The 12423-nt window shown below is 50.2% G+C and overlaps 1 protein-coding gene across 1 annotated transcript; it reads right to left on the bottom strand.

Annotated features, from left to right (window-relative positions):
* Nucleotides 1–3068: 3068 nt before the first annotated feature.
* LOC114682218 (cytochrome c oxidase assembly protein COX19) lies at nt 3069–11190 on the bottom strand. The gene is made up of 3 exons (XM_028856022.2): nt 11037–11190; nt 8235–8346; nt 3069–3604 (listed from the first exon to the last, which is right to left on the bottom strand). The coding sequence occupies exons 1-3, from the start codon at nt 11116–11118 to the stop codon at nt 3520–3522; spliced, it is 279 nt and encodes a 92-aa protein (XP_028711855.1). The 5' UTR covers nt 11119–11190; the 3' UTR covers nt 3069–3519.
* Nucleotides 11191–12423: the final 1233 nt, after the last annotated feature.

The following is a 12423-nucleotide window of genomic DNA, read 5'->3' as shown; positions in this document are numbered from 1 at the left end:
TGTGTACTTGGGCACACGCACAAATGTCGAAAAGACACTGTGTATGACCTCAGAGCAGAATTAACACTGGTGACACATGGCGGCTAAGTCCCCAGCCTTCAGACCTCTCCCAGGGTCCCTTCTGGACAAGACCCACTGACCCAGCATCTCCATGTCCCTTCTGCTCAGCCCTGGAGAGTTGCTCAGTTTCTTTCCCCTCGGCAGGATGGGCGAGGGAGTGGTCAGCTTGGATCTGGTGGATGCTTCCTTGAGGTCAGATTCTGGGGTTTCGGGGAGGGGAGCCAGTCCAAGAGAGATGCTACGTCTTCCATGTGTCTAGTTCCTGAGGATGACCAGGTGGCCAATGACGTCCCTTTTATTATTTACTTTGTTTTCCCAGACAGGGTTTCTCTGTGTAGCCCTGGCTACCCTAGAACATGCTCTGTAGACCAGGCTGGCCTCCACCCCAGAGATCCCGAGTGCAATGCTGAGATTCAAGGCATGTGCTACCACGGCCTGGCGATGTCCCTTTTAAAGTCGCTGTACTGCCCTTTGTGATTGACACCTCTCTGGAGCTGAGATTTCTAGACTTCATACATCACAGTTTGCTGCTAACTTTGGTGACCTCTGATGTCTCTTGTCTGTAGCCACCAACAATATGTTAGACCACTTTTTTTCTATGCTAGTCAGAATTAAAAAGCAGGGGCTAATGTAACTGGTCCACCTTTCCCAGTGATCTGTCAGCTTGCACTGTGAGCTCAACTGACCACTGCATGCTTTTCTGCTCGGTTTGCCTGAGGCAGCAGCCACTGGGGTGCCTCCTGCGTTCTTTCAACAAGCTCCCGATTCTCACATTTCTCTGCTTTCTGCATAGATACTCGGGCTCACCTTGTCCTTTCCCTGCCTTGGCCATGACCAGCACCCCGGTTCTTTGGCTGAGACACTAGTATTAGGACGCAGCAGACCCAGGACATCCATCCATCATGGCTCCCAGGCCCAGGAAACATTGTGTATGTATCCACAACAGCCTCCACTTAGAGACTGGGTCTCACATGACCTATGCCAGCCCTGAACTACGAGGATGACCTTGAATTTCTGACCTTCCTGCCTTTGCTTTCCTAGTGTTGGAATTACAGTCGTGTACCATGCCTGTTTATGCGATGCTGGGGTTGAAACCCAGGCCTTCGTGCATGCTAGGCCAGCGCACTACCAACTGAGCCACCTGCCCTCCCGTCCACGCCTATCAGCAGCATCTCCCACCCTGCCAGCTCCGCTGGCTTACTGGTGTGGTCCTCCATACCCAGGCTCTTTTGAGTGTGGGTCACCATCAAGGTGTGACATGGTTCCCCGTGCTGGTGCTCAGGCACCCACTTTGCTGGTGCCCTTCTGTTTACTCTAATTTCTTATTCCTTTTGTTTGTTTACAGTGGATGGCTGTGTAGCCTTCTGCACCCCTTCCTTTGAAACACGTGGCAGACTTTACTCATTTAGTAGGTGTATGGTCAGGGGCTGGGCCCCATCAGCTCAGAATTCTTTTTTTCTTTTTCCAGACAGGGTTTCTCTGTGTAAGCCCTGGCTATCTCTGAACTCACTCTGTAGACCAGGCTGGCCTCACACTCACAGAGATCCACCTGCCTCTGCCTCCCAAGTGCTGGGATTAAAGGCGTGTGCTACTACGCCTGGCTAGCTGGAATTCCCTTATGGGCTGCTCAGGGCTAAGGTACACGTGTATTCACTGCAGGCGACATCTCTGCAGCTTTCCCGCCCTGCAGCTCACCCGGGCATCTCGTACTCCAGTGAGTGAGCTTGGCAATCATGAGCAGTGCTGTGACGACACCAGTGTGGAGATAAAAGCAAGGCTCACAGGTGATGACGCGTCCAATGTGAAATGCTTTGCATGAGCCATTGCTGCGGGCCTGCGCTGTGTGGCCCGGCTTATTAAGAATGTGGAAACAAGCAGACCTTGGGGGTACTTGACTGTGGGTTTAACAAAGAAAGAGTCCTGTGCAACAGAAAACGGGGCTCCCAGCCGCTCACATCGACTGGAGCAAGGGCAGCCTGTGCCAGAGGGCAGCATCAGCAGAGCCTGTGAAATACCAGGGTTGCTGCCTAAAACCAACAGGGTCTCTCTATGTGTCCCTGGCTGTCCTGGAATTCACTATGTAGACCAGGCTGGCCTCGAACTTAGAGATTCACCTGCCTCTAACTCTGGAGGGCTAGAGATGTGGGCCACCACACCCATACCCCCACCCCATCTCTTCCCATCTTTCACCAGTCAGACAGGAGCCAGGCAAGCAGTCTGGGCTAGCTCTTCTCCGACAGCTCTGGGAGGCACAGATCTGAGGGTGTTTGAGCCTGGTGGCACCTGGCACTGGCATTTTGCTGCCATCTCTGGATTCCTGCACACAGCAAAAGCCCCCAGTCACCTGCGTCAGCACAAAGGCCCCCGATGTTAAACAACCCGCAGCTCAGTACTGCTTACTGTTCACGCTCCAGGGTCACTGTTCTGCAGCATGGCACAGGAACTCCGTGTTTCCATATCTACAGTGCTGGCTTGAGACCCCCGGGTGCTTGAGACCCCCCTGTGGAGGCGTACAAGCGGGTTACTGAAAGGAAAACCTAGTTTTAGAAACGTCTCGGGACATCCAGAAAACAACCTTTAGGAGAAAGACATCTGCCGCTACCCTAGAAAAATGAAGTTGAGTGGGTGAGATCCACCAAGCCCAGTGACCAGGGTTCAATCCCTAGGACCACATGTGCAAGGAGAGAGATGACCCCTGTAAGTTGTCCTCTGACCCACACACTGGGACAGTGCTCCCCTAAATAAATAAATGCCATTTAAAAAGCAGGAAAGTGTGCCGGGGACACAGTTCCGGCAGTCGAGTGCTTGCCTAGCATGCAGGGAGCCCGGGTTCTACCCCCACACCACAGGAGCCTGGTGTAAGGGTGCACACCTGTAATCCCAGCACCGCAGGCCTGGAGGCAGAAGGATCAGAAGTTCAAGGTCATCCCTGGCTACATAGGGAGTTTGAGGCCAACCTGGGCTACAGGAGACCATGTCTCAAAACACACAAAACAAGAAGTCAAATATGTCAAAAGCCAAAGAGTTTCTCACTTCCTGCTTTGTATTCCAGTTTTGTTCAAAAAGAACACAGACAAAGGGAAGCACGCCGCTGTGCGTCTGTGAGCACGAAAGCAGACGTTCTGTGGTCGCACGGTTTCACCGACAGGTTCTGGTCGGAAGACTCAGAGTGGAGAGCTGTCCAGGGCTCTGTGGTGTGACGGCCACACAGGGCAGGGCATCTTAGCACATCGCTGTTGGCCCCTGAGAGAATCCTGTGACATACACAACGGAAGAATAAAACCACTGTCTGAAGGGAAACCAAGCACAGCTGAGGAGACGTTTTGGGGTGTGCTGCAGGGCTGGGCCATGCTCTAAAGTCCGCTTGGGGACGCCCTCCACTGGGCAGCAGAGGTGAGTCTCAGGTCCCCGGGCCCTGTGAACCCAGGCAGCTGGGGACGTGGTTCTGTAGCTCTCCTCTCAACATTTGTCCTTGGCCTCCGGCTTCTCATCCATCACATCTCTAAACCCCAGCTTTTCCAGTGGTTCCGGGGCCATCAGCTGCCTGGAGGAGAAAGATGCTGTCATGGGACCACACTCTTATGTTCATTTGCCTGCCCAGCCTCCCAGCACCCCCATTTTAAAACAGAAAACAGACCTAGAGATCAGTGTCCCTCCCACAGGGCGAGGAGCCAATAGGCTATGTGAGCCCCAAGGTCCCTTCCAGCCACAAGGTCAGCCCAAGTTCACAAGGGCAGGGGCTGAGGATGTGGGCGGGGCCATCAGTGCCACAGGACCCCACGGGTGTGAGCAGAGCCTGGGAGAGCTGAGGTAAGTGTCCCCATAGTTGAGGAGGACAGGGGTGGAAGAATAGGGCTGGTGAGTGAGCTCCGGGCCAGCGGGTCTGTCTCCAAAGTGGGATGGGCGGTCCTGACAAAACCCAAGGTTGACTTCCTTTTTATATTTATTTTCTGTTTTTTTGAGACAGGGTTTCTCTGTGAAGCAGTCCTGACTGTCCTGGAACTCACTCTGTAGACCAGGCTGGCCTGAATTCAGAGAGCTGCTTCACTCTGCCTCCCGTGTGCAGGGATTAAAAGCATATGACACCACCCCCGGCTCCAAGGTTGACTTTCACATGCACAAAATGCACGCACGCGCACGCACACACACGTACAGCCAAAGGAATCTTTCAAGGTACCTCTGCCTCCGAAGGGAACCCACCTAGAAAGAAGTCCTTCAGATATCTAAGGCAGGAGCACTCAGGCGATCCCTAGCTCTGGCACCTTCCCGAGGGCGCAGCCACGACTGTCTGTACCGGCAGCACTCACTCCAAGCACAGTGTGACAGGTTTTCACAGCCTCTTGTCATCTTTACCTCTCTGGAGTGGGGGCAGGGGGGCTGCAAGGCCAGCCCCTGAGGTTACCCATGCCCATGAGGCCTAAGGAGGGATGCTGTAATTTAATTATTATTTATTTTATTTTATCTTTGTTTTTCGAGACAGGGTTTCTCTGTGTAGCTCAGGCTGTCCTGAAACTTGCTCTGTAGACCAGGCTGGCCTTAAACTCACAGAGATCTGCCTGCATTTGCCTCCCTAGTGATGTGATTAAAGACCTGCGCCATCACTGCCCAGCAAATTTTTATATTATTATTATTATTTTTTAATTGCATTTATTTATGCATTTGTGTGTGTATGAGCTACATCAACTTCAAGTATATGTGTGATGATTTCATTACCAACTAGCCTAACAAAATAATGGACCAGCCAGGCATGGTGTCATACACCTGTCATCCTCCCACTCAGGAGGCTGAGGCAGGAGGACTGCCAGAAGTTCCAGGCCAGACCTTGCCTAGACAATTAAAAAAAAAAAAAAAAAAAAAACCAAACCCACCAACTAAACAACAAAACCAAAAAACCAAAACAAAAAACCCCGCCAACTAAACAACAAAATCTTCCCAATACCAGACAAAACCAGAAACATCTTTGCTTGCCTGCACTCACCTAGCTCAGGGCCCTGTAAGTCACAGAAGCAGGCGGGTCCTTCCTTCCAGCTCTGAGGCACCTGTTCCACATGGTGCTGAGTGCGGCACAGACACATGGGGACCAGAAGGCCTGGCAGCACTAACTCACTAACAAACAGGCAAGAAGTCCCTCTGCTGGTCCTGCCCAGAAGCCTTGCCCATAGACTAAGTCACTTCCCAGGGGACCGCAAACCAGCCACACCCTCCGAGCAATCACAGGAGCCACTGTGATCTGTGCTAGGTGCTAGAGTCAAAACAAGTCCGCTCATTTTTGTTCTTTTTTGGCAGGGGGTGGGGAATACTGTGGGTAGAACCCAGGAACTCACACACTCTGAAATGCATCACCACTGAGTCTCACCCCAGCCCCTAACTGGGGGATTCTAGGCAGGTACTCTACCACTGAACTATATCCTCAGTCCTGTTTTTCTTATTATGTTGAGATAGGCCATTAATAAATTGCCCACGAAACTCAAGTCCAAGTGGATCAAAGACCTCAACATAAACCCGGTTACACTGAACTTGATAGAAGAGAAAGTAGGAAGTAGTCTTGAACGCATTGGTACAGGAGACCACTTCCTAAATATAATACCAGTAGCACAGACACTGAGAACAACAGTTAATAAATGGGACCTCTTGAAACTAAGAAGCTTTTGTAGGGCAAAAGACATGATCAATAAGAGAAAAAGACAGCCTACAGAATGGGAAAAGACCTTCACCAACCCTACATCTGACAGAGGACTGATCTCCAAAATATATAAAGAACTCAAAAAACTAGACATCAAAATACTGAACAATCCAATTAAAAAATGGGCTAAAGAGCTAAACAGAATTCTCAACAGAAGAATCTCAAATGGCTGAAAGACATTTAAGGAAATGCAAATCAAAATAACTCTGAGATACCACCTTACACCTGTCAGAATGGCTAAGATCAAAAACACTGAAGAAAGCTTATGTTAGAGAGGATGTGGAGTAAGGGAAACACTCCTCCATCGTTGGTGGGAATGCAAACTTGTACAACCACTCTGGAAATCAGTATGGTGGTTTCTCAGAAAATTGAGAATTAATCAAGACCCAGCCATACCACTCTTAGGCATATACCTAAGGAATGCTCAATCATACCACAAAGATACATGCTCAACTGTGTTCACAGCAGCATTATTTGTAATAGCCAGAACCTGGAAACAACCTAGATTCCTGTCAACTGAAGAATGGGTTAAGAGAATGTGGTACATATACACAATGGAGTACTACTCAGAAGAGAAAAACATGAAATTTGCAGGTAAATGGATGGAACTAGAAAATGTCATCCTGAGTGAGGTAACCCAAACCCAGAAGGACAGACATAGTATGTACTCACTCATAAGTGAATTCTAGATATAAAGCAAAGATATAAAACAATCAGACTGCAACCCACAGAACCAGGGAGGCTACATAGCAGGGGGGACCCTAGAATGACTGTGGTTTAGAATAAGTTTTGGTTTTACTCAATCACTGGGCAAACTATAGTGAAACATTTCACTATTAGGATAAGAATTTGTACTCTATCAAGCTGATAATAGAAAAAATTAAATTAAATTTTAAAAAATTTAAAAAATAAATAAAACTGCCCAGATGGTTCTTGAACTCATTTTGTAGCCCAGGCTAGCCCCAAACTCTCCATCCTCTTGCCTCAGTCTCCCGAGCTGCCGGGATGACAGGCCTGTGTTACAGGTCCTCTTACTTGCTGAATTTGCCCAGCTTGTCTGTGGGGACCTCTCCTTTTGCAGACACCAAGACACAGGGACTGAGCCTAGGGAAGGCAGGAACCTGCTCACATCGTTATCCCCAGACTGGCATCATGTTGTCCCTCTGCTAAAGCTCAGCAGAGCCAAGAGGAAACTCTTGGCCACCTTCTGTGGCTACAGGCAGTCACTGAGGCTCAGTGCCAGCCATGTGCCCTCTGGAAGCAGTGACAACAGGACAAGACCTTAGAGTTAGCTGTCCCCACACTGTACCTCAGGGACTTGTCTGGATCTGTCAAAGAAAGAAAGCAGGCTTCAGGGGCCCATTGGCGTCTCCCATCTTGAGAGACTGAGGCGCCTGAATTCCAGTGCGTGCAACTACGACAGACACCCCGCCCCCAGCCTGTGTAATGACACGCTACCCGCGTCTTCACTTCACGTTCACGGCTCTTACTCGCCACAGCTCGCTGGTTTTTGTTCTGCTTAAAAGTGAACTTGGGGGAGGGCAGGCACCATCATCCATCACTGCTTAAGTCTCCTATTGTCCCCCATGACATTCCAGACAGCTTTCACTGGAAGGGACAGCACAATGCGTGTTCTTACGGGCTGAGAATGTGAAGGGCATGGGAACCTGTCGGCTCAGCCAGCACTGCTGGGATGTGCGATTCTGAAAGCTGAAGGGCAGGCACAAAGCTCTGAGGAATGGGGCTGTGCAGAGGACTGTCACTTACAAAGAGGTTCCCAGGGCAGGCCTGGCAGCCTCGGTGCCACCTCACCTGCCAAGTTACACTCTGATGTGGCCAGGGTAGCCGGGTTGGTAAAACGGACCTGAGTTTCCCCGCAGAACCCACATAGAGAATGCTGGGGGTGCTGGAGAGTTTGCAATCCCAGCACTGGCAGGCAGAAATGGGAGGACTCCTTGGCTGGCCTGTGGCCAGTCGAGCCTAATCAGTGACCTCCAGGCCATCCACAGACCTTGTCCCAAAAAATACGGTGGGAGCTGGAGAGAGAGCTCAGCAGTAAAGAGTGCCTGCGGCTCTTTCAGAGGACCAGGGCTCAGCTCCCAGCACCCATACGGTGGCTCACAACACACACACACACACACACACACACACACACACACACACTCCAAGAAAAAAAAAAAAAAAAGGAAAAATCTAAGCAGAACCCTAGGCCTGAACAAGGAGCATATTTTTGTTTTGTTTTTTTGTTTTTCCGAGACAGGGTTTCTCTATGTAGCTTTGCGCCTTTCCTGGATCTCGCTCTGTAGACCAGGCTGGCCTCGAACTCACGGAGATCCACCTGCCTCTGCCTCCCAAGTGCTGGGATTAAAGGCGTGCGCCACCACTGCCCAGCCTACAAGGAGCATCTTGATAGGCATCTGGCAGAAGAGGCTGTGGGAGCTGCAGGAAGCTGGGATGGGAACTCCAGGCAGAACTGTGAAGGAGTACTCGCCTTTGCATCCTGCACATCAAATACTCTTTAGATTCATTTCTGCACAAAGCATTTTCAAAATTCTTGTCGCGGAGACACTTCATGAATTTTTCTTTAAAGCTTTTACATTCACCTAAAAAGAAAAGGAAGACAGCGTCCTGTTTGTGAAGAGAAGGCCTGACCTGCTCACACAGCAGCCTGCAGGGCAGTGCTATGGTTTCCATCAAAATTTGTCTCCTTCCTGGGGCTTTGGATGTGGCTCTGGGGTAGAGTCCATGCTTGGCATACAATCACTTGGGGTCAATACCCATCACTTCAAAAAAAAAAAATAAAAAACAAACAAGGAAGCTGAAGAGATGGCTCACTGGTTATCAACACCGGCTGCTCTTGTAGAGGAACTGAGTTTGGTTCCCAGCACCCACATTGAACAGCTAAAAAATGCCTGTAACTCCAGCTCCAAGGGATCAAACACCCTCTTCTGGTCTCCAAGGGTACTTGCACACATGTGGTACATACACTCAGATGCACACACATGCACTCAGATGTACACACATACACTCAGATGCACACACACATACACTCAAGATGTACACACATACACTAAGATGCACACACATACAGTCAGATGCATACACATGCACTCAGATGCATACACATACAGTCAGATGCATACACATGCACTCAGATGCATACACATACACTAAGATGCACACACATACAGTCAGATGCATACACATGCACTCAGATGCACACACACACACAGTCAGATGCACACACATGCACTCAGATGCACACACACAGTCAGATGCACACACATGCATTCAGATGCACACACACACACAGTCAGATGCATACACATGCACTCAGATGCACACACATACAGTCAGTTATACACACATGCACTCAGATGCACACACATACAGTCAGATATACACACATACACTCAGATGCATACACATACATGCAAAAAATGCACACAATGCACTCAGATGCACACATATACACACAGATGCACACACATAAAGTTAAACTCAGACACACATAAAGTTAAAATTTTTTAAAATAAATTTTAAAAATGGGAAACTTCCCAATGAAATGTTGGTGAAGAAAATAATAATCTAAGGAGATTAGAGCACTCAGTGGGCAAAGGTACTTGCTACCCAGACTGTCAATCTGAGTTTGATTTCCAAGACCCATGTGGCAGAGAGACACACACACCCCCACTTCCCACAAGTTGTCCTTTGACCCCATGTGTGCCATGGCACACCCTCAAACACACTAAATACATAAATACTATTTAAAACGGCAATCATCTCTAAAGCTGTCCCTGGAGCTGGAGTCTCCATAGAAACTCACTCAATGCTCAGTCTACACTAACAAGCCACCGTAAACACCACATGTCAGCAGCATTTCTCAGGGTTGGTTTTGTTCCTGGTAGGTTGGGGGTGGGGGTGTTTGTTTGTTTTCTTTTCTTTCTTCCTTTTTTTATATTATTATTATTATTATTATTATTATTATTTGGTTTTTCGAGACAGGGTTTCTCTGTGTAGCTTTGCGCCTTTCCTGGGACTCACTTGGTAGCCCAGGCTGGCCTCGAACTCACAGAGATCTGCCTGCCTCTGCCTCCCTAGTGCTGGGATTAAAGGCATGCCAACACTGCCCGGCATTATTATTTTTTTATTTTATTTTTATTTTTATTTTTATTTTTGTAGTGCTGAAGACCGAATTCAGGGCCTCCTGTTCCTGGGCATGCTAGGCCCCAGTTCATGAGACAGTCCACAACCTTCTGCGAGTTTTTGTTTTTTTCTTCACAGGTTTCAGTTTTCCAAAAGGCACTTTAACTGTAGACGTCAGAACTGTGGATGAAAATGCTCTGGGCTCGAGGCACAGTTCAGAGGTGGAGCACTTGCCCAGCATGTGCCAAGTCCGGGTTCCAGCCCCAAACTAGATATCAAAAAGCTTTTTGAAAATATTTCTTTGCCTAATGTTCACTGAAGACCAGAGCCTCAAGCTGGGGAGGGATGGTGGCTCCCGGGCTAGCCACAGGGGAGCTTAACTGAGTTCTATTCCCGGAGCCCATCCCAGTCCTGGTCACATTAGACCCAAGTCTAAAGGAGCTCTCACTTGGAAGGACTGTGCCATGGCAGGTGGCTCTCTGAAATAGGGATCGTGGAGACTCAGTTTCCCTACCTGCACTCACACAGGGCTCTGAGAGGTGCCTGGAGCTCTAATTGCTCTGCACTGCCAGGTCCAGTACCTCAGACTCCACCCACCAGATCCAGCATCCCGGGTCCTGGTAACCAAATCCAACACCCCTGACCCTGCCACCCAGGTCTATCACCCCACACGCTGTCTCTCAGATCCAGTACCTCACACCTGGGCTCTCAGCACCCCATTTCCTGTCATCCACATCTAACTCCTCAGACAGTGCACCTAAATCCAGCACCTCTGACCCTATCACCCAGATCTAGTACCCCAAGCCCTGCCACCCGGATCCAGTACCCCTGACCCTGCCATCTATCACAGAGAAACAGCACTCCAAACTGCCACCCAGACTGAGCACCCCAGACCCTAAACCCAGATCCAGTACCCCTAACCCGGTCACCCAGATCCTACACCCATAACCCTGTCACCCAATCCCAGCACCCCGACCCTGCTATCCAGAACTAGTACCCCAGACCTTGCCACCCACATCCAATACCCCTGACTCTGTCACCTGTCACCGAGAAAACAGCATTCCAAACCCTATCACCCAGACTCAGCACCCCAGACGCTGCCACCCGATCCCGGGCCGCCGGCAGCCTGAGCCTTGCCTCGCCTCACCGAAGTGGTCCAGCGGGAAGCTTCCTTTGTCTGGTGGCCGCGGCTGGAAGCTTTTGGTCCCGAAGTTCATTGCGGTCGACATGACGGCCGGAGCAACAGCGGTGAGCAGCGGCAACGCAGGGCGGACGGTCGAGCACCGAGCAGGCCCAGGAAGCGCCGAGCTAGTCGAGCGGTGGGCCTGCCCGCCCCGCCCACTCAGCCCCGCCCACCCGTCTAGGCCCCGCCCCGCGCTGTGCTCTGAAAGGGCGCAGTGGTGGTCGCAGTCAGGCGCTTTCCAGTCTTCTACTCAGCAGAAGCTCAGCCATCTTATGGTACCGATGGGCAAACAAGTCAGAGAGGTGCAGCCCCTTGCCCGAGGACACCAGTTTGTGCCCCGCGGTCTTCATCCACCCAGCTGTCTGCCAGGGACTGAGTTTCCCATATGCTCAGAGGGTCTGATCAAGGCACGAAGCACAGTAAAGGAGCCAGTGGTTAGTTTCCTGTGGGCGGTGTTGTAGCACAGTGCACGTAAAAGTGGTTGTTGTTTTTTTTTCTAATTGTTTATTTTTATTTTATATGCATTGGTGTTTTGCCACGGGTGTTGGGTCCCCTGTGCATTGGGTCCCCTGAAACTGGAGTCACAGACAGCTGTGAGCTGCCATGGGGTTGCTGGGAGTAGAACCCTGGTCCTCTGGAAGAGCAGTCAGTGCTCTTCCTCTTAATAACCGCTGAGCCATCTCTCCAGCACCACAAACAAGGGTTTTACAGTCAGAAATTAAAGCGGGGTGTAGTGCCTCACACCTGTAGTCCCAGCTGGAGAGGCTGAGGCAGGAGAATTGCCTGAGTTTTAGGCAAACCTAGGCTACACAGCAAGACACAGTTTCACAAAACAAAACCGCCGAAAAGGCACCTTCTGTGGTTCAAGAGACTAGAAGTTTGAGCCTAGGGTGTGGGCCATTAGCGCCGCCATTGTGGGCTGCTGTCCCTGCTCCCTGCTCTGGGAACCCAGGGCCCTGTCGTCCCTCCCCTGCCTCGCCTCTGGGGTGTTCTATCAATCTTAGGTAATTCTGGATTGCTAGAAACAATGTTCCCTCTGGGCCTCCACTTCTGGTGGCATTCTCCCTGTGTGTCTGTGTCCAAGAATTCCTTATATGAGGACACTGCCACATTGGGGTAAGGCCATCCCAACAATTTTTTTTTCTTTCTTTCTGTTTTGTTTTGTTTTGAGGCAGGGTTTCTCTGCATAGCCCTGGCTGTCCTGGATCTTGCTCTGTAGACCAGGCTGGCCTCAAACTCAGAGACTGACCTGCCTCAGCCTCCCAAGTGCTGGAATTAAAGGTGTGAGCCACCATGTTCGGCTCATCCGAACAATTTCAACCTCAGCTGCTCACATCTGCCATGATGATGT

This window comes from Peromyscus leucopus, chromosome 23 (genome assembly GCF_004664715.2).
Source record: "Peromyscus leucopus breed LL Stock chromosome 23, UCI_PerLeu_2.1, whole genome shotgun sequence".
NCBI lineage: Eukaryota > Metazoa > Chordata > Mammalia > Rodentia > Cricetidae > Peromyscus > Peromyscus leucopus.
The sequence above is the reverse complement of the archived record's forward strand: the minus strand, read 5'-3'. Positions and strand labels throughout refer to the sequence as shown.

Bases quoted from the DNA above. Each gene is read 5' to 3' on its own strand.
- LOC114682218 (XM_028856022.2), bottom strand. From the start codon at position 11,118: ATGTCGACCGCAATGAACTTCGGGACCAAAAGCTTCCAGCCGCGGCCA. The intron at 8,347-11,036 runs GTGAGGCGAGGC...TTTTCTTTTTAG, and splicing joins CTTCCCGCTGGACCACTTCG to GTGAATGTAAAAGCTTTAAA. The intron at 3,605-8,234 runs GCGAGTACTCCT...TTTCTCCTCCAG, and splicing joins TTGATGTGCAGGATGCAAAG to GCAGCTGATGGCCCCGGAAC.